The 20,991-nt window shown below is 35.6% G+C and overlaps 2 protein-coding genes across 2 annotated transcripts; both read right to left on the bottom strand.

Annotated features, from left to right (window-relative positions):
* Positions 1-455: 455 nt before the first annotated feature.
* Positions 456-8,790, bottom strand: LOC124164471. Its single transcript, XM_046541798.1, has 2 exons — positions 7,927-8,790; positions 456-557 (listed from the first exon to the last, which is right to left on the bottom strand). Exons 1-2 carry the CDS (start codon positions 8,788-8,790, stop codon positions 456-458), a joined length of 966 nt encoding a protein of 321 aa, XP_046397754.1.
* Positions 8,791-11,051: 2,261 nt separating this feature from the next.
* Positions 11,052-12,188, bottom strand: LOC124164470. Its single transcript, XM_046541796.1, has one exon. The coding sequence runs from the start codon at positions 12,186-12,188 to the stop codon at positions 11,052-11,054; it is 1,137 nt and encodes a 378-aa protein (XP_046397752.1).
* Positions 12,189-20,991: the final 8,803 nt, after the last annotated feature.

Genomic DNA, 20,991 nt, shown 5'->3' with positions numbered 1-20,991 from the left:
TAGCAGCCTGATGATCTATGTATCTTCCCTTGTGCCTTTACTTTTTCTGAATTGGTCTTCGTATAAGTACTCTTCTGCTCTTCGTTCTATTCATCTTTAGATTATCCTTGTCAGTATCTTCGACGCATGTTTTTTCAGGCGTATGGTCCAAAAATGTTCAGTTCTCCGCTCTTTTCCTCTTGGGAATTGGGATTACAATATTCCTCTCGAAGTCCTATGGTATCTCCCCTGTTGAATGCATTTCACTTATGATTTTGTACTGCAAGTTCAGCGTCTTTTCTCTTGCATTTTTAATTAGCTCTGCTGGAATCCGCGCTTCTTTAGCCTTCCTTGCTTTACGAAACATCTCGTTTCTTATTTTCTAGTACTGTCCTCACTCTGTTTTCGCAGTCTTATACTTCTTTTTTTCTATCTATGATATCTAAGGCTTCCTCCGTGATCCATAGTTTTATTCACTACGCCTTTTCTTCTTCCAAGAGCCTCGTCAGCTGCTGCCTGTAGAACATTTCTAATGGTTTTCCAACTCTCTTCAACTGATTTGTTGGTGACATCCTCCTCTATTCATTGTTCAACATTCTTTAAAAGCCAGCTGATGCTTAGCCTCCTTCAAATTTTCAACCTTCCGCACGTTTTTCAGTCTCTCTAGACCGTCGCGTTCTTTTTTGGTGACAAATTACTCCATCAAAACTTAAACTTTCATCTTGACATTTTGAATGTGTGTACATTTGACCATTGTCAACGTATGACTGTTCCTCAAATATATAAAAAGTTGCATTTCACGAAATTCTGATGTACAATTTGAGATACAGGCAAATTTTGAACAGTTGGTTCGGGTTTTTCAGGGTGGGCCAGCGGGGATATACTTGCATGGTCTGGGAACCAAGTCAAAGACCTCTACGCCCACGAACCCTAAGAGGGGAGGAGAGAGGACAGGTAAGGATTAGGGGGCGCCGCCGCAATGATAGCCCTACGATGCTTCCAGGGTACGGCTATGGATGGAAGGTTGTAGGTTGAGGGAATCTCAACGCCTTGCGACTATCACCACTAGCGAAACTAAATTTTATGTACCTACAGAAATGGAAGATTATTCAATAGAGAAGAATAACCCGGCGATTTTTTCTGTAGATACATACAGGGTGGAGAAAAATTGTGTCACAAAATTTTAACCCTGGATGGCTGGTGTCAATTAGAACCAAAATTACTAATGATGTATTGGTAGAAAACGAACCATTTTTAAACTACAGAAACTTTGAGCCAAGCGCTTCAATTGACCGCGAGTTTTCTCTGTTGCCGGATGCCTTGGATACATCGCGATCTCCGGCAACCAAAGCATTCGAAGTCGTGAGTTGTCCACAGCATCTGACAACAGGGCAAACTCGCGGCCAATCAGAGCGCTTGGCTAAAAGTTTCTGTAATTTAAAAAGTGTGCGTTTTCGGTGTAAAAATCATTAGTAATTTTGGTTCCTACTGGCAACAGTTATCCGGGGTTAAAATTTCGTGACGAAAATTTTCTTTCTCCTGTATATTCAGCAATTTATACGTTATTTACCCTAAACATTTGAAGCTGATAGCGTGTGTTTTAAGAGCGTAATCCTGAAAAGGACTGGTCGTGTGGGTGTTACGCGTCTTCGGAAATTGCTTAAGAATCCAGCTTCACGAAGAGAGAAAACTCACTTGGAATCAGTATTACAGTTTCCCAATTGGAGAAAAGTAGCTTGTATTGTGGATTAGGTATTCATTCTCGCAATCATCGATAAATGTATCCCTTAAGAGAATATCTATTCGATTTTTTATTCGGATAGCCGTGATTTTGTGCAATGTTACCGCGATAGCATTCAACCGACGCGACGCCGAATAAGAGCTCGGATTCGTTGCTAGAAGACTACCCGATATTGTCTGAATCTGACCAGTTAAGAATATCCTTACTTAAAGTTTGTGACTCTATCTATTTCATTGCGCCCGGAGCGGCTGTATTAGCAACGTGAGGTCAATTAATTTGTGTAGTACATTTACCCAGGTGCGATATTGACTATACCCTGCAGTGTGTGATACTCAGGGGCGGTCTGGGCAGGTCGGCAATCGCCGAGGGCCCCGAGTTTTGGGGCCCCCTCACAACACTCGCGTGTATCGTGAGGCGTATATGAAAGGTGTAATGAAAAAAGACTCCGATTACTCTTAAGTTTTTTTTTTGCTCTTATGAAATTCTACATTTTCATTATCTGCTTTATTTACAGCACACTCAGTGTAAAAATATTATAAAAATAATACAAAATAAATATGTCAGAAGATAAAAGATAACCTGATCATTTTTTGCAGGGGTTTTTTGAAAAGGCTATGTAAGAGATTTTTTAGATTTCATTTCAGTTTCAAGGAACAAATTCACTAAATAGATTATGGAACCATAATAAATTATTAAATTTTATAATCCGTGAAATTCTCAATTTTCATGGTATTTTTCCGACGAAATTGCTATTTTTATTAAATTTTATTTAGTTTTTAAGAGCCAGAATAACGTTTAAGTCCATTTCCAGGCATGCAATTTCTTAAATTTTACGGGAAAGGGCCCCGGTAAGGATGTCCCCATGCTGATCCCCAGCCTAGGGCCCCCAACCACCCCAGACCGCCCCTCGTGATACTGCATGGCGACGAGAAGAGGTTCAGTAGGCAGTGGCGTATATAGATACTCATTTCAAGGTATATTCACCCTTTAAGTGAATAAACACCGCCACTGTCTGTAAAAAAGCAAGACACCCGAGTTTGAGGGTCTCTATCGTCTGAATGAGGTGATCTATTTCAATTCAACAAAAAGCAAATGATAGAGAATTTATTTCTACGTTGGATAATTTACATCAAAAACATTTCCGCCCCATAGTATTTCCTGTGCTTAACTTTTTTCTAAAAAAGATACCCGTAAGTAAGCATTGCTTTGGCCCAATTCAGAGCATAACTGCGGCGAAAAGAGGCATTCGTATTGTTAGGCATTTTCGGTCCTTCGGGTTTGTATTTCTCTAGCTCTCGCCCATACTCGGGCAAAATGTGCGTAGCAATTACTTAAAATGATGGATCTATATTAATAGCGGGGGCCAAGATCAATGTATGGCTAGGTTAACTTGTTTTAAAGGAGGATATCCCTAGATATTTTATTATACATATATACGAGTTATAATATGCATGCATGACGGAGTATCCAAGCAATACCCTATCGCGTGCTTTATAAAGCTACTTTTTTAATTCTTCCTTCACTTTCCTTATCTCGAGGAGAGCCCTGGACCCTTTATGCACGTCCCTGCTTACAGACACCTAATCGGGAGGAAATGTATTTCTAGCCCAAATGGTAGTTAGAGATGTATCTTATATATGTATCGTATTTATTCCCGTTTTCTTCAGCAGCATTATTTATACTTTCTAAATTGTTTTGGCTACGGTTAAACGGTATTTCTAATTTTATTGACTCCGCTTTTATTGAAATTTAGTCATAAGTTCGCCGGTAAATGTTGCTGCCATATTTGCTTCACATAGTGCCTCATGCCACCTCATCTAACCAACTTAAAATTCATTCACTAATGGGCCGACTGTTTAACAGTGAATTCCCAAATTATGATGACCAAAATATTAGCAAAAGTTTTACTTTCAAGTGCTCAAAAATGCGTCTGGCGGAAAAGACTCGTTTAAGTAGTTTTGGGAGATAGTAATTAAGTAATGTCTGGAAGGAAAGTGGCAACAACTCTTTGATTTTGTATAAATTAGCTCTTATCATTTTTCTACTTGCGTGAGGTAGAACTTTTTTGTACATTTGTTCGAAAGACAAATCTCTCAAAAGACTAACTTTTATTTTTTCAGCCAAATCTGGAGGTAGTCCCGTTGCTACATAGTATGCAACACGTATTTTTATAGTCCTCTTAATAGCAGATTACATGCCAGGCAGTTAATTAACTCCCAATTGACATCCGTATTAACTTCATAATCGGTCTTACAAATCGCAGATATGTATTAAATATCTCACCATGTATCGTCTCACTGCTAGTTTTCTTTCTCACCGATTTCGACGAAATACGCGAGCTTGTTATTTCGCGGTGCAGTATCTGCTGTTTCCAGTCTTAACTAGACCTTATACGAGGTCAGATAGTTTGGTTGTATACTGTAGAATGTACTGGTCGGCGTGGTTGGCGTGGGCTATCGGGAATCGTAATGCGGTCTCATGCGCATACGACGAGGGTGGTTAAGCTGTCGGCTGACCCCGAGGTCATGCTTTCATGTCCCACTCCAGGGCTTAGGTGCATTTGGTGTCTGTTGAGGGGCGGTAGTGAGCAGTATAGGAGTATTTCATAGTTTTTCTCCGGGGATGTGTCTCTATTTTCGCGAAAGCGTTATTTATATAGATCTAATTCCGTCAAGAACTACTTTTTGTTCAAGATCATTAAGAAAGTCGTGTATCCAGTTTACCCCTGTTTCGTTTAATCCGAATGATTGTAATTTATGAAAAGGTTATTGTGAGGTACCGTGTCGAAGGCTTTATTAAAATCTAGAAATAATGCTTCAGCTTGTCATTTTGATTCACTAGGTTTGAGAATATTGTGAAGAAAGAGCGCGAGCTGTGTTTCGCATTATCTACCTTTTGCGTGCATGTTGCGCATTATCTACCTCCGTGCTAACAGCTATGGAGAAAGTTACGATTGTCCAAGAGTGTTATGATATTGCTAACGACGATATGCTCAGGATTCTTGCGAATAATCGGTGTTAACATTGTCATTAACATCAGTGTCATTGGACGATGGTTGCCTGGGACATGTCTGTTTCCCTTTTTGAATATCGGTGTAACGCTTGCAATTCACCGAGTACTTTTTTCTTGAACTGTCGCATTGCAGTTCGCATTGATTTCTTGGTTATTGAGCGTTGCGCAGCGTAACTTTCTTTTGCTTCAAGTTCCTTCGATTTATTACCTAACGTAATGGACTTTTTGTACGAGTTGTATAGTTTTCTCTGTTTCCCAAGGTCTAACCTAACATCGTTGTTGTACCAGCGTGGTTGGTGGAATATATTCGTTGATTCCTTGGCGCAGAAGTTCTGTTTCTATGTTACATCTGTGCTTTTATCTTCTGTTTTAGCTACGAATTTCGTGTAGGAGTCATTAATCATCTCGCCAAATTTAATGAAGTTGCATTTATCAAATCAGAAAATATTACGTTTGCTTTATAACTGACGCTACATCAATTTTTAGCGTCGCAAAAATTACTCTGTGATCCTTATCTCCTAATTCCCTTTTTGCCTTTTTCCTTTTTTTTATTTCCTTATTTCCTTTTTTCATTTTTTTCCTTATTTCCTCTTTTCCTTATTTCCGCTTTTTCCATATTTCCGTATTTCTTTTTTTTTCCTTATTTCTTTTTCCCTTATTTCGTTTTTTCCTCTTTTCCTTATTTCCTTTTCTCCTTTTTTCCTTATTTCCTTTTTTCCTTATTTCCTCATTTCCTTTTTCCCTTATTTCCTCATTTCCTCTTTATCTTATTTCCTTATTTCCTTTTTTCCTTAGTTCCTTACTTCCTTTTTTCCTTTTTTTCCTACGTCCTTGTTCCCTTATTTCCTTCCTATCTTTCCTTTTTTCCTTATTTCCTTGTTTCCATATTTCCTTTTTTCCTTATTTCCATATATCCTTTTTTCTTTTTTTTCCTTTGTTCATTTTTTCCCTTTTTTCAGTTTTTTCCTTTTTTTCCTTTTTTCCTATTTTCATTTTTTTCTTTCTTTCCTTATTTTTTTCCTTATTTCCTCTTTTCCTTTTTTAATTATTTCCGTCGCTTCTTTTTTCCTTTTTCCTTATGTTTTTTTTCCTAATTTCTTTTTTTCCTTAATTCCTTTTTTCCTTATTTCCCTTTTTCTTTATTCCCTTGTTTTTTGTCCTTTTTTCTTTTTTTCTGATTTCCTTTTTTCCTTATTTCATTTTTTCTTATTTCCTTATTTCGTTTTCTCCTATTTCCTTATTTCTTTATTTCCTTTTTTCCTTATTTCCTTTTTTCCTTATTTCCATTTTCCTTATTTCCGTTATTTCCTTATTACCTTATTTCCTTATTTCCTTTTTTGCTTAGTTCCTTACTTCCTTTTTTCCTTTTTTCCCTATGTCCTTGTTCCCTCATTCTCTTTTTTTCTTCCCTTTTTTTTTTTTTTTTTTTTTCATATTTCCGTTTTTCCATATTTCCTTATTTCTTTTTTTCCATATTTCTTTTTCCCTTATTTCCTTTTTTCCTCATTTTGTTTTTTCCTATTTTCCTTATTTCCTTTTTTCCTTATTTCATTTTTTCCTTTTTTCTTCATTTCCTTTTTCCCTTATTTCCTTATTTCCTTTTTACCTTATTTCCTTATTTCCTTATTTTCTTTTTTCCTCATTACCTTTTTTTCCTTATTTCCTTATTTTCTTATTTCTTTTTTCCTTTTTTCCTTTTTACATTATTTCCTTTTTTACTTATTTCCCTTTTTAATTATTTCCTTTTTTCAATTTTACCTTTGTTCCTTTTTTTCCTTTTTCAATTTCTTCCTAAATTACTTTTTCCTTATTTCGTTATGTCCTTGTTTCCTTATTTTTTTATTTTTCTTCCCTTTTTCCGTATTTCTTATTTGCTGATTTTCTTATTACCATATTTTATTTTTCCTTTTTTTTCTTTTTTCCTTATTTCCTTTTTTCCTTATTTCTTTTTTCCTTATTTCTTTTTTTCCATATTTTCTTTTTTTTTTGCTTTTTTCCTTATTTCCTTTTTTCCATATTTCCTTATTTCCTTTTTTCCTTATTTCCGTTTTATCTTATTTCCTTATTTCTTTTTTTTCCTTATTTCTTTTTCCCTCTTTTCCTTATTTCCTTTTTTCTCCATATTTTCTCATTTCCTTTTTCCCTTATTTCCTTATATCCTTTTTACTTAATTTCCTTTTTTCCTTAGTTCCTTATTTCTTATTATCCTTTTTTCCTTTTTTCCTTATGTCCTAGTTCCCTTATTCCCTTTTTTTCGCTTTTTTCCTATTTCCTTTTTTCCATATTTTCTTTTTTTTCTTATTTCCTTATTTCTTTTTATCTTTTTTTTTCCTAGATTCAATTTTTCCCCTTTTTTCACATGTCCTTTTTTTCCTTTTTTCATTTTTTTCCTTCTTTCCTTATTTTTTTTGTCCTTTTTTCCTTTTTTCTGATTTCTTTTTTTCCTCATTTCCTTTTTTCCTTATGTCCTCTTTTCCTAATTTCCTTTTATTCTTATTATCGTTTTTCTTTATTTCCTTATATCCTTTTTTCCATATTTCCTTTTTTCCTTGTTTCCTTTTTTCGTTATTTCTTTATTTTTTTTATTTTTTCGTTTGTTTCCTTTGTTTATTTTTTTCCTTTTTTCTGATATCCTTTTTTAATACTTTCTTTTCTCCTTATTTATTTTTTTCCTTATTTCCATATTTCCTTTTTTCCCTATTTCCTTTTTTCCTTTCTTCCTTCTTTTTTGTCCTTTTTTTATTTCCTCGTTTCTTTATTTCCTTTTTTATTTGTAGCAGGCGTCTAGGTAGGCTGCTAACAATGAAGATTCGATGGAATGGTTTGGACGAAGTTTATTGATCTGTGTACAATACAACACTTAACTGCCGGCCGAAAGGCCGCAGTATTTATTCAATTTTGCCAACTTCCAGTATGTTCTATGCTACTTTTCTTGAACATTAAAGAAACTTCTAGAAGGGAATTCTAGAAGGCCAGAAAAATTATATAATAAAATTTTCCGACACGGAGAATCAAACCCGGGCCGCCCGCTTGGGAAACGACCGCGCTACCGCTGGGCTATCTGGACTGTTGGAAGGAAGTGATGACGGAGCGTGCTTTAACTTGCCTCCGGGCAAGCGGTGTGGCGGCGAGGCAGGAGGTGCGGCCGCCACACTACTCCCCCCCGGGGAAAGACAGCTGGCGTTGTAGCGTACAGGTGAACGAAGAGTCCGACCCGAGCGCGTCGTTGGAGGGGGGGCGGCAGAGGTGTCCGCGGGCGAAGGCGACGTCCCGGTCGATGGCGCGGAAGATGGTTTTCCGGAGGTCGGTTCAGAAGGTCTCGATGTCCTTTCTTGAAAATCGTGCGGCTGGAGAATGTGCGCAGGCTTAAGTCGGTCGATGGAGACGACTGTTGGTTTCCCGTTGATGTTGATGGTGAATGTTTTCTCGCTGCGGGTGATGACTGGATATGGCCCTAGATATGGTGGCTGGAGGGCCGTCCGAACTGCGTCTTGTCGCAGGAAGACGTGCGACGTCTTGGCTAGAGCTTTGTGAACAAAGATTTTCCGGCTGTTGGAATGATGAGATGCAGGAGTTGGTCTCACTTTTGACATGTGAGTACGCAACCGAGAGACCAGATCCTCAGAACCGATGCTTGCCGGAGAGTCGGCGAAGAAATCACCCGGGAGACGCAGCCGTTCTCCATAGAGGAGTTCCGCTGGTGAAGCCTTCAGGCCCTCGCGCCAGGTGGTGCGGAGTCCGAGGAGAACCATTGGCAGTGCGTCGATCCAGGACTCCGGGGAGTGCGTCATTAGTGTTGTCTTGAGAGGGCGGTGCCAACGTTCTAGCATTCCATCAGCTTGAGGATGGTAGCTTGTGGTAGGGTGAAGAGCAATGCCCAGGGTGGCGCAGAGCTTTTTGAAGAGTCCTGATTCGAACTGTCGTCCTCGATCGCAGGTGAGGCGTTTTGGACAACCGTAGTGGGCAACCCATCCTAGGAGAAAACCTCGGCAGACGGATTCGGCAGTGATGTCAGCGAGAGGTTCTGCTGTCGGCCAACGTGAAAAACGGTCGATCATCGTGAGAAGATATCGGAACCCAGAGGCGTAAGGCAGAGGTCCGACGATATCGACGTGGACGTGGTCGAAACGTGCTGTAGGTATGGTGAAGTTAGCCAGAGGAGACAATACGTGACGATGCACTTTGGATCGTTGGCATGGAAGGCAATTGCGAACCCAAGTGCGACAGTCCTTGGACATTTACGGCCAAACGTAGCGGTTGGATATGTTTTTAAGAGTGGAGTTGGAACCGGGATGATCAAGACTGTGGACTTGATCAAAGACACGTCGACGGAACGGTGATGTGATATAGGGTCGAGGCGTGTCCTTAGATGTGTCACACCAGAGTTTGACGGTTGTTCCAGGAATTGGCATTTGAGAAAGCTTGAGTGAAGTACCGCTGTCGAGGAGTCCACGAAGTTCTTCGTCGGTGTCCTGCGAACGGGACAAGGCGACGAAGTCTAACGGTGTAGAGGCGCTGACAGATTCCACTCTTGACAGACAGTCGGCGACGACATTGTTCTGGCCGGAGACGTGGCGTACGTCAGTTGTGAATTGAGTGATGAACTCCAGGTGTTTGAACTGACGTGGCGAGCAGCTGTCAGCGTTCTTGGTACGATGGCTGAAGGCGAAAGTCAACGGTTTGTGGTCCGTAAAAATGGCGAAGTCGCGGGCTTCTACCATGTTACGGAAGTGTTTCACTGCCTGATACATCGCGTAGAGTTCTCTGTCATAGGTGCTCCACATCCGTTGCGACGGCTTTAGTTTCCGTGAAAAGAAAGCGAGCGGTTGCCAATTGTCACCTGAGCGTTGTTGCAAAGCAGCACCAATCGCGGTCTGGCTGGCGTCGACGAAGAGGGCCAGGGAAGCTTCAGGGTCCGGGTGAGCTAGAATGGTAGCCCGGGCGAGACCGGTTTTGCATTCTTGGAAGCTGTGAAGAAGTTCCTGAGTCCAGGTGATTGGCGTGGAACTCTTGACTGAAGGACCTTGCAGGAACGCGTTGGGTGGTGTCTGGGCTGAAGCTGCGTGTGGGATGTGGGGCCTGTAAAAGTTGAGCATACCCAGGAAACGACGGAGGTCTCGAATGGTCTTCGGTTGTGGAAAGTCGTTAATGGCAGCAACCTTTTCGGGTAGGGGTGAGCACCCATCAGAAGTTACGGAGTACCCGAGGAAGGTGACTTTTGTAGCTCCGAAGACACATTTGGCTGGATTAATGACGATTCCATAGTGAGAAAGGCGTTCGAAGAGGGTGTGGAGATGCTGAAGATGCTCCTCTTCCGTTTTTGAGAACACAAGGATGTCGTCCAGATAGGCGTAGCAGAAAGGAAGTCCTTCTAGAGCTCCGTCGATGAAACGCTGCCAGGTCTGCGCGGCGTTCCGAAGTCCAAATGGCATGAAGTTGAATTCAAAAAGGCCAAATGGAGTTATAATGGCTGTTTTGGGGATATCCTCTGGAGCCATGGGAATTTGTGTGAAGGCTTTTGCGCAGTCGACAACGCTAAAAATGTTGCAGCCGTGGAGGGCAACGGAGAAATCTTGCAGAGTGCGAACTGGATAGCGATCTGGGATAGTTCGACTGTTGAGCTTCCTATAGTCACCGCATGGGCGCCACCCATCGTTTCGTTTGCGGACCATGTGCAGAGGCGAGGCGAAGGGGCTGTTGGAGCGACGTGCCGTTCCCTCGCGGAGCATGGCATCGAACTCAGCTTTAGCAGCGCGGAGGCGGTCTGGGGCCAGGCGTCGAGCTCGATGATATATGGGAGGACCAGGTGTAAGCTCGATGTGATGCTGTGTTTGATGGCGCACTTCTCTTGGAGCGCCTGGAGGTTTGGTGATTTCAGGAAACTTGGCGAGCAGGCGGTGATACGCTGTTGTGCCGGGGATTGTCCGAATGCTGGCCTGACGAGAAAAAGCACGGTGTCCCTGAGTACACAGGCCAGTAACTTGGTCGATGAGCTGGGCAGTTTTTAAATCAGGAACCAGGTGAAAATGATCGAGGAAATCCGCTCCAATGAGTGGCTCGCTGACTTTGGCGACGGTGAAACGCCAGACAAAATCACGACGAAGGCCTAAGTTGAGTCGGAGTGGCATCGTCCCATATGTGCTAATCCGGGATTCGTTGGCCGCGGAGAGATCGTAGTTGGTTTCGACTCGTCTGTCGTTGCAGAACTTTACCGGAAGGATTGACAGATCAGAGCCGGTATCGACGAGAAATCGATGACGGGAGTATTTATCAGTAATGAAAAGGCGGCTGCTCCCTATAGGGCGGGCGGTGGCCGCCGTCACTGCTCGCCGCTGGAGTTTTCCGTAGCTCGGGAGCAGGGCGCTTGGCACCTCCTGGCTGCATTACCGAAGCGCCGATGGTAGTAGCACAAGCTGGCGTCGTCGGCTGGGTGGTAAGTCTGGGAGGGGCTTCTGGACCGTGAGGGAAAATAGTCTCGGCTGCGGGAACTGCTGCGTGAGCGCCGGTGCTGATCGTTTAGTTGCGAGAGGAGAGCCGTTAGCTGTTTTTCGAGGCTCCCCAGTCGTCTGGCCAGCGAAGAGAAATCTGTTGAGCTTGTTGTAGCGCAGACGGCGGGAGCTGAAGTGTCCGTTGAGCTGGCAACAGCGTTGACGGCTAGGGCTGGTGGTGGAGGCAGCGGTGTGATCTCGACGATCCGATCGGCGATTTTGGCGAGTTCGTCTAGCGGCAGTGTTGTCTGTGCTTGCAGAATAGCTTGGACGGTAATTGGAAGGCGCGTCAGCCATATTTGTCGCAAGAGTGTATCCTGGATTTGGAATGATCCGTTGAGTGAGCGCAGATGGCGTAGGAGTTGCGACGGCTGCCTATCCCCAAGTTCTTCAGCCTGAAGGAGTTGCCTAACCCTCTTTTCCTCGGAGAGTGAAAGGCGGCGGATAAGTTCATTCTTCAGGTGTTCATACCGGTTTTGAGCTGGTGGATTTGATAGAATGTCTTCCACTTCCTCGGCGAAATGGTTGTCCAATATGGAGACGACGTGGTTGTATTTAGTCTCTTCCCGTGTTATGTTGGCAAGTTCGAACTGCGCCTCGGCTTGTGCGAACCAAACTGAAGGCTTACTTGGCCAGAAGGACGGTAGTTTCACGGCTACGCGGCATGCCTCCTGTTGAATGGTTGCCTGGAGTCGTGCGGAATTTGCTTCGGCGTCGTGCTGGGGTGGCGGAGGTTGCGAAGGCTGCTGCTGCGGTGGTTGCTGTGGCGGCAAAAGTGGCTGCGGTCTTTGCTGCTCCGCCGCAAATGCCTGTTGAAATTGTTGGGCCTGATCGGCGAGGTCCTGCTGGTGTTGTCCAACAAGCGCCTGTTGTGCTTCCGCGTGTTGCATAGCCGCCGTCTGGAGTTCTGTTCGAAGGTCGTTCAGTTGACGAGTAAGCTCGGCGATTTCTTCGTCCTTGCTGGGCATCGCTGGTTGCGTTCGTAGTTCGGGGTCACCAATGTAACAGGCGTCTAGGTAGGCTGCTAACAATGAAGATTCGATGGAATGGTTTGGACGAAGTTAATTGATCTGTGCAGAATACAACACTGAACTGCCGGCCGAAAGGCCGCAGTATTTATTCAATTTTGCCAACTTCCAGTATGTTCTATCCTACTTTTCTTGAACATTAAAGAAACTTCTAGAAGGGAATTCTAGAAGGCCAGAAAAATTATATAATAAAATTTTCCGACACGGAGAATCGAACCAGGGCCGCCCGCTTGGGAGGCGACCGCGCTACCGCTGGGCTATCTGGACTGTTGGAAGGAAGTGATGACGGAGCGTGCTTTAACTTGCCTCCGGGCAAGCGGTGTGGCGGCGAGGCAGGAGGTGCGGCCGCCACATATTTATTTCCTTATTTCCTTAATTCGGTTTTTCCTCTTTACCTTATTTCCTTTTCTCCTTATTTCCTTTTTTCCTTATTTCCTTTTTCTCTTATTTCCTTATTTCCTTTTTACCTTATTTCCATATTTCCTTATTTCCTTGGTTCCTTATTTCCCTTTTTTCCTTTTTTCATGTTTTCCCTATGTCCTTATTCCCTTATTTCCATTTTTTCCTTTTTTACTTATTTCCTTTTTTCCATATTTCCTTTTTTCCTTATTTTCTTATTTCTTTTTTTTCCTTTTTTCCTTCGTTCATTTTTATCCCTTGTTTCGTTTTTTTTCCATTTTCCTTTTTTCATTTTTTTTCCTCTTTCCTTATTTATTTCCTTTTTTCCTTAATTCCCTTGCTCCTTTTTTCCTTTTTTCCTTATTTCCTTTTTTTCCTTATTTCCTTTTTTTGTTATTTCCATTTATACTTTATTCCTTATTATCTTTTTTCTTTATTTCCTTATTTCCTTTTTTCCATATTTACTTTTTTCTTTTTTCCTTATTTCCTTTTTTCGATATTTCCTTATTTCCTTTTTTTCTTATTTCCATATTTCTTTTTTTACTTATCTCCTTATTTCCTTTTTTCCTTATTTCCTTATTTCCTTTTTTCCTTATTTCCTTTTTTCATTATTTCCTTATTTCCTTTTTAGTTGGTCTTTTTAATGTTATTTTTCCCTAGGTCCTATTCCCTTATTTCCTTTTTTTTCCTTTTTTACTTATTTCCTTTTTTTCATATTTCATTTTTTCCTTATTTCCTTATTTCTTTTATTTCTTTTATCCTTTTTTCGTTTGTTCATTTTTTCCCTTTTTTCGTTTTTTCCTTTTTTTTTCTTTTATCATTTTATTCCTTCTTTCCTTATTTATTTATTTCCTGTTTTCCTTTTTTCCTTTTTTCCCTTGCTCATTTTTTCCTTTTTTCCTTATCTCCTCGTTCCTCATATTTCCTTATTTTTTCCTTTTTTCCTTTTCTCCTTCTTTCCTTATTTTCTTTTTTCCTTATCTCCTTGTTCCCTTCTTTCCTTATTTAATTTCCTTTATTCCTTTTTTCCTTATTTCATTCTTCCATATTTCCATATTTCCTTTTTTCCTTATTTCCTAATTTCATTTTTGCCTTTTTCCTTATTTCCTTTTTATCTTTTTTCCTTTTTTCCTTATTTCCTTTTTTCTTTTTTTCTTTTTTTCCATTTTTCCTTGTTTCCTTTGTTTTTTGTCCTTTTTTCCTTTTTACTGATTTCCTTTTTTCTTTATCTCCTTTTTTCCTAATTTCCATATTTCCTTTTTTCCTAATTTCATTATTTCCTTTTTTCCTTATTTTCTTTTTTTCCTTATTTCCGTTTTTCCATATTTCCTTATTTCTTTTTTTTCCTTATTTCTTTTTCCCTTATTTCCTTTTTTCCTCATTTCGTTTTTTCCTTTTTTCCTTATATCCTATTTCCTTATTTCATTTATTCCTTATTTCCTCATTTTCTTTTTCCCTTATTTCCTTATTTCCTTTTTCCCTTATTTCCTTATTTCCTTTTTACCTTATTTCCTTATTTCCTTTTTTCCTTATTTCCTTATTTTCTTATATCTTTTTTCCTTATTTCCTCTTTTCCTTATTTCCTTTTTACATTATTTCCCATTTTACTTATTACCTTTTTTCCTAATTTCGTTATTTTCTTTTTTACCTTATTTTCTTTTTTCCATATTTCCTTTTTTCCTTATTTCATTTTTGCCTTTTTCCTTATTTCCTTTTTATCTTTTTTCCTTTTTTCCTTATTTCCTTTTTTCTTTTTTTCTTTTTTTCCATTTTTCCTTGTTTCCTTTGTTTTTTGTCCTTTTTTCCTTTTTACTGATTTCCTTTTTTCTTTATCTCCTTTTTTCCTAATTTCCATATTTCCTTTTTTCCTTATTTTCTTTTTTTTCCTTATTTCCGTTTTTCCATATTTCCTTATTTCTTTTTTTTCCTTATTTCTTTTTCCCTTATTTCCTTTTTTCCTCATTTCGTTTTTTCCTTTTTTCCTTATATCCTATTTCCTTATTTCATTTATTCCTTATTTCCTCATTTTCTTTTTCCCTTATTTCCTTATTTCCTTTTTCCCTTATTTCCTTATTTCCTTTTTACCTTATTTCCTTATTTCCTTTTTTCCTTATTTCCTTATTTTCTTATATCTTTTTTCCTTATTTCCTCTTTTCCTTATTTCCTTTTTACATTATTTCCCATTTTACTTATTACCTTTTTTCCTAATTTCGTTATTTTCTTTTTTACCTTATTTTCTTTTTTCCATATTTCCTTTTTTCCTTATTTCATTTTTTCCTTATTTCTTTTTTTTCCATATTGTTTTTTTCGTTTTTCTTTACTTCCTTTTTTCCATATTTCCTCATTTCCTTTTTTCCTTATTTCCTTTTTCCTTAATTCCTTTTTTCCTAATTTCTGTTTTATCCTTTTTCCTTATTTCTTTATTTTCCTTATTTCTTTTTCCCTCATTTCCTTTATTCCTCATTTCGTTTTTTTCTCTTTTCCTTATTTCCTTTTTTCCTTATTTCCTTTTTTCTCCTATTTTCTTATTTCCTTTTTCCCTTATTTCCTTATTTCCTTTTTACTTAATTTCCTAATTTCCTTTTTTCCTTATTTTTTTTATCTTTTTTTTCCTAGGTTCATTTTTTCCCTTTTTCCAGTTGTCCTTTTTTTCCCTTTTTAATTTTTTTCCTTCTTTCCTTATTTTATTTGTCCTCATTTCCTTTTTTCTGACTTCTTTTTTTCCTTATTTCCTTTTTTCCTCATGTCCTCTTTTCCTAATTTCCGTTTTTTCTTATTTCCTTTTATCCTTCATTCCTAATTATCGTTTTTCTTTATTTCCATATATCCGTTTTCCATATTTCCTTTTTTCCTTTTTCCTTTTTTCATTATTTCCTTTTTTCGTAATTTCTTATTTGCTTTTTTCCTTTTTTCGTTTTTGTCCTTTGTCTATTTTTTTCTTTTTCTCCTTTTTTCTAATTTCCTTTTTTAATACTTATTTTTCTCCTTTTTTCCTTATATACTTTTTTCCTTATTTCCATATTTCCTTTTTCCTTATTTCGTTATTTTCCTTCTTTCTTCTTTTTTGTCATTCTTTTTGATTTTCTCTTTTCCTTATTTCCTTTTTTATTTATTTCCATATTTCGATTTTTCCTCTGTTCCTTATTTACTTTTTCCCTTATTTCCTTATTTCCTTTTTACCTTATTTCCATATTTATTTATTTATTTGGTTCCTTATTTCCCTTTTTCCTTTTTTCATTTTTTCCCTGTCCTTATACCCTAATTTCCTTTTTTTCCTTTTTTTCTTATTTCCTTTTTTCCATTTTTCCTTTTTTTTCTTATTTCCTTATTTTCTTATTCCTTTTTTTTCTTTTTTCCTTTTTTCCTTTTATCAATTTTTTCCCTTTTTTCGTTTTTTTCTTTTTTTCCTTTTTTCACTTTTTTCCTTATATCCTTTTTTATTTTTTTCCTTTTTTCCTTTTTTCCTTCTTTCCCTTGCTCCTTTTCCTGTTTTCCTTTTGTCTTTTTATCCTTATTTCCTTTTTTCGTTATTCACATTTATCCTTTATGCCTTATTATCTATTTTCTTTATTTCCTTATTTCCTTTTTTCCATATTCCCTTTTTTCCTCACTCCTTTTTTTCGTTATTTCCTTATTTCCTTTTTTCCTTATTTCCTTATTTCATATTTTACTTATTTCCTTTTTTCCTTTTATCCTTATTTCCCTTTTTTCATTTTTTCCTTATTTCCTTTTTAGTTATTTCCTTTTTTCCTTATTTTCTTATTCCTTATTTCTTTTTTTCCATAATTTCTTTTTTTCCTTTTTTCCTTACTTCCTTTTTTCCATATTTACTTATTTCCTTTTTTCCTTATTTCCTTTTTTCCTTAATTCCTTTTTTCCTAATTTCCGTTTTATCTTATTTCCTTATTTCTTTTTTTTCCTTATTTCTTTTTCCCTCATTTCCTTTTTTCCTCATTTCGTTTTTTTCTCTTTTCCTTATTTCCTTTTTTCCTTATTTCCTTTTTTCCTTTTTTTCCCTATTTTCTCATTTCCTTTTTCCCTTATTTCCTTATTTTTTTTACTTTATTTCCTAATTTCCTTTTTTGCTTATTTCCTTTATTTTATCTTTTTTTTCAAAGGTTCATTTTTTCCCTTTTTTCTATTTGTCGTTTTTTTCAGATTTTTCATTCTTCTCTTATTTTTTTTGTCATTTTTTCCTTTTTTCTGATTTCATTTTTTCCATTTTTCCTTTTTATGTTATTTCTTTATTTCATTTTTTTTTTTCGTTTTTTTCCTTTGTTTATTTTTTCCATTTCTCCTTTTTTCTGATTTCCTTTTTTCATACTTATTGTTCACCTTTTTTCCTTACATACTTTTCTCCTTATGTCCTTATTTCCTTTCTTCCTTCTTTTTTGTCCTTTTTTCCTTTTTTCTGATTTCCTCTTTTCCTTATTTCCTTTTTTCCTTATTTCGTTTTCCCCCTATTTCCTTATTTCCTTTTTACCTAGTTTCCATATTTCCTTATTTCTTTGGTTCCTTATTTCCTTTTTTCCTATTTTCAATTTTTCCCTATGTCTATATTCCCTTACTTCCTTTTTTTCCTTTTTTACTTATTTCTTTTTTTCCATATTACCTTTTTTCCTTATTTCCTTATTTTATTATTTCTTTTTGTTCTTTTTTCCTTTTTTCCTTTGTTCAATTTTTTCCCTTTTTTGGTTTTTCTTTTTTTCCTTTTTTCATTTTTTTTCCTTCTATCCTTTTTTATTTATTTCCTTTTTTCCTTTTTTCCTTATTTCCCTTGCTCCTTTTTCCTTTTTTCCTTTTGTCTTTTTTTCTTTATTTCCTTTTTTCGTTATTTCCATTTATCCTTTATTATCTATTTTCTTTATTTCCTTATTTCCTTTTTCCATATTTCCTTTTTTCCTTATTTCCTTTTTTCGTTATTTCCTTATTTCCTTTTTTCCTTATTTCCTTTTTTAGTTATTTCCTTATTTCCTTTTCTCCTGTTTTCCTTTTTCCATTTTTTCCATATTTCCTTTTTTTCTTATTTCCTTATCTCCTTGTTCCCCATATTTCCTTATTTTTTTCTTTTTACTTATTTCCTTCTTTCCTTATTTTGTTTTTTCCTTATCTCCTTGTTCCCTTCTTTCCTTATTTAATTTCCTTTATTCCTTTTTTCCTTATTTCATATTTCCTTATTTCCATATTTCCTTTTTTCCTTATTTCCCAATTTCCTTTTTGCTTTTTTCCTTATATCCTTTTTATCTTTTTTCCTTTTTTTTCCTTTTTTTTCCTTATTTCCTTTTTTCATTTTTTTCCTTATTTCCTTTTTTTCCTTTTTTTCTTGTTTTTTGTCCTTTTTTTGTGATTTCCTTATTTCCTTTTATTCTTTTTTCCTTATTTCCGTATTTCCTTTGTTCCTTATTTCATTAATTCCTTTTTTCCTTATTTCCGTTTTTCCATATTTTCTTATTTCTTTTTTTTCCTCATTTCTTTTTCCCTTATTTCCTTTTTTCCTTATTTCGTTTTTTCCTCTTTTTCTTATTTCCTTTTTTCCTTATTTCCTTTCTTGCTTAGTTCCTTACTTCCTTTTTTCCTTTTTTCCCTATGTCCTTGTTCCCTTTTATCTTTCTTTTTTCCCTTTTTTTCTTATTTCCTTGTATCCATATTTCCTTTTTTCCTTATTTCCTTATATCCTTATTTCTTCTTTTCTTTTGTTTCCTTTGTTCATTTTTTCCCTTTTTTCCTTTTTTTCCTTTTTTCCTATTTTCATTTTTTTCATTTTTTCTTTCTTTCCTTATTTATTTTTTCCTTATTTCTTTTTTCCTTTTTTACTTATTTCCTTCGCTTCTTTTTTCCTTTTTTCCTTATGGTTTTTTTCTCATTTCCTTTTTTTCCTTTTTTCCTTTTTTCCTTATTTCCTTTATTCCTTATTCCCTTGTTTTTTGTCCTTTATTCTTTTTTCTGATTTCCATTTTTCCCTATTTCCTTATTTCTTATTTCTTTATTTCGTTTTCTACTATTTCCTTATTTCCTTTTTTCCTTATTTCCTTTTTTCCTTATTTCCTCATTTCCTTTTTCACATATTTCCTTATTTCCTTTTTACCTTATTTCCTTTTTTGCTTAGTTCCTTACTTCCTATTTTACTTTTTTTCCTTTTTTCCCTATGTCCTTGTTCCCTTTTTCCCTTTTTTACTTCCCTTTTTTTCATTATTTCCTTGTTCCCATATTTCTTTTTTTCCTTATTTCCTTATTTCCTTATATCCTTATTTTTTTTTCTTTTTTTTTCTTTTTTTTCCTTTTTTTCCTTTTTTTCCTTTTTCCTATTTTCATTTTTTTCTTTCTTTCCTTATTTATTTTTTCCTTATTTCCTTTTTTACTTATTTCCTTCGCTTCTTTTTTTTTCTTATGTCCTTTTTTCCTAATTTCCTCTTTTTCCTTATTTCCTTTTTTCCTCATTTCCTATTTTTTTATTTCCTTTTTTCTTTATTCCCTAATTTACTCTCTGCCTTTTTTACTTTTTTCCTTATTCCCTTGTTTTTTGTCCTTTTTTCTTTTTTTCCGATTTCCTTTTTTCCTTATTTCCTTTTTTCTTATTTCCTTATTTCGTTTTTTCCTCTTTTCCTTATTTCCTTCTTTCCTTATTTCCTTTTTTCCTTATTTTCATATTTCCTTTTTTCCTTATTTCCTTTTTTCCTAATTTCCTTATTTTCTTTTTTACCTTATTTCCTTTTTTCTCTATTTCCTTTTTTTCTTACTTTCTTTTTTCCATATTTCCTTTTTTCCCTTTTACTTATTTCCTTTTTTCCTCAAATTCTTATTTCCTTTTTTTTCCTTTTTTCCTTTTGTCCTTATTTCCTTTTTTCATATTTTTCTTTTCACCTTTCTTCCTTATTTCCTTATTTTTTTAATTCTTTTTTTCCTTATTTCCAATTTTCTTTTTGCCTTTTTCCTTTTTTCCTTTTTATTCTTTTTCTTTTTTTCCTTATTTCCTTATTTCTTTTTTTCCTTATTTCCTTTTTTCCTTGTTTCCTTGTTTTTGTCCTTTTTTCCTTTTTTCCTTATTTCCTTTTTTCTTTATCTCCTTTGTTCCTTATATCCCTATTTCCTTTTTTTCCTTATTTCCTTATTTCTTTTTTTCCTTATTTCCTTTTTTCCTTGTTTCCTTGTTTTTGTCCTTTTTTCCTTTTTTCCTTATTTCCTTTTTTCTTTATCTCCTTTGTTCCTTATATCCCTATTTCCTTTTTTCCTTATTTCATTATTTCCTTATTTCTTTTTTTCCTTATTACTTTTTCCTTTATTTCCTTTTTTCCTTATTTTGTCTTTTTTTCTTTTTTCCTTATTTCCCTTTTACTTATTTCCTTTTTTCCTCAATTTCTTATTTCCTTTTTTTCCTTTTTTCCTTTTTTTTATTTCCTTTTTTCATATTTTCTTTTTTACCTTTCTTCCTTATTTCCTTATTTTCTTAATTCTTTTTTCCTTATTTCCTTCGCTTCTTTTTTCCTTTTTTCCTTATGGTTTTTTTCTTATTTCCTTTTTTTCCTTTTTTCCTTTTTTCTTTTTTTCCTTTTTTCCTTTATTCCTTATTCCCTTGTTTTTTGTCCTTTATTCTTTTTTCTGATTTCCTTTTTTCCCTATTTCCTTATTTCTTATTTCTTTATTTCGTTTTCTACTATTTCCTTATTTCCTTTTTTCCTTATTTCCTTTTTTCCTTATTTCCTCATTTCCTTTTTCACATATTTCCTTATTTCCTTTTTACCTTATTTCCTTATTTCCTTTTTTGCTTAGTTCCTTACTTCCTATTTTACTTTTTTTCCTTTTTTCCCTATGTCCTTGTTCCCTTTTTCCCTTTTTTACTTCCCTTTTTTTCATTATTTCCTTGTTCCCATATTTCTTTTTTTCCTTATTTCCTTATTTCCTTATATCCTTATTTTTTTTTCTTTTTTTTTTCCTTTTTTTCCTTTTTACTATTTTCATTTTTTTCTTTCTTTCCTTATTTTTTTTTCCTTATTTCCTTTTTTCCTTTTTTACTTATTTCCTTCGCTTCTTTTTTTTTCTTATGTCCTTTTTTCCTAATTTCCTCTTTTTCCTTATTTCCTTTTTTCCTCATTTCCTTTTTTCTTATTTCCTTTTTTCTTTATTCCCTAATTTACTCTCTGCCTTTTTTACTTTTTTCCTTATTCCCTTGTTTTTTGTCCTTTTTTCTTTTTTTCCTATTTCCTTTTTTCCTTATTTCCTTTTTTCTTATCTCCTTATTTCGTTTTTTCCTCTTTCCCTTATTTCCTTCTTTCCTTATTTCCTTTTTTCCTTATTTTCATATTTCCTTTTTTCCTTATTTCCTTTTTTCCTAATTTCCTTATTTTCT

Source organism: Ischnura elegans, chromosome 8, assembly GCF_921293095.1.
Source record: "Ischnura elegans chromosome 8, ioIscEleg1.1, whole genome shotgun sequence".
Taxonomy (NCBI): Eukaryota; Metazoa; Arthropoda; class Insecta; order Odonata; family Coenagrionidae; genus Ischnura; species Ischnura elegans.
Note: the sequence above shows the minus strand (reverse complement) of the source record. Positions and strands in the feature narration are given on the sequence as shown.

Bases quoted from the DNA above. Each gene is read 5' to 3' on its own strand.
- LOC124164471 (XM_046541798.1), bottom strand. From the start codon at position 8,790: ATGATCGACCGTTTTTCACGTTGGCCGACAGCAGAACCTCTCGCTGAC. The intron at 558-7,926 runs GTACGCTACAAC...AACAATGAATAG, and splicing joins GTCGGACTCTTCGTTCACCT to AGGAGGATGTCACCAACAAA.
- LOC124164470 (XM_046541796.1), bottom strand. From the start codon at position 12,188: ATGCCCAGCAAGGACGAAGAAATCGCCGAGCTTACTCGTCAACTGAAC.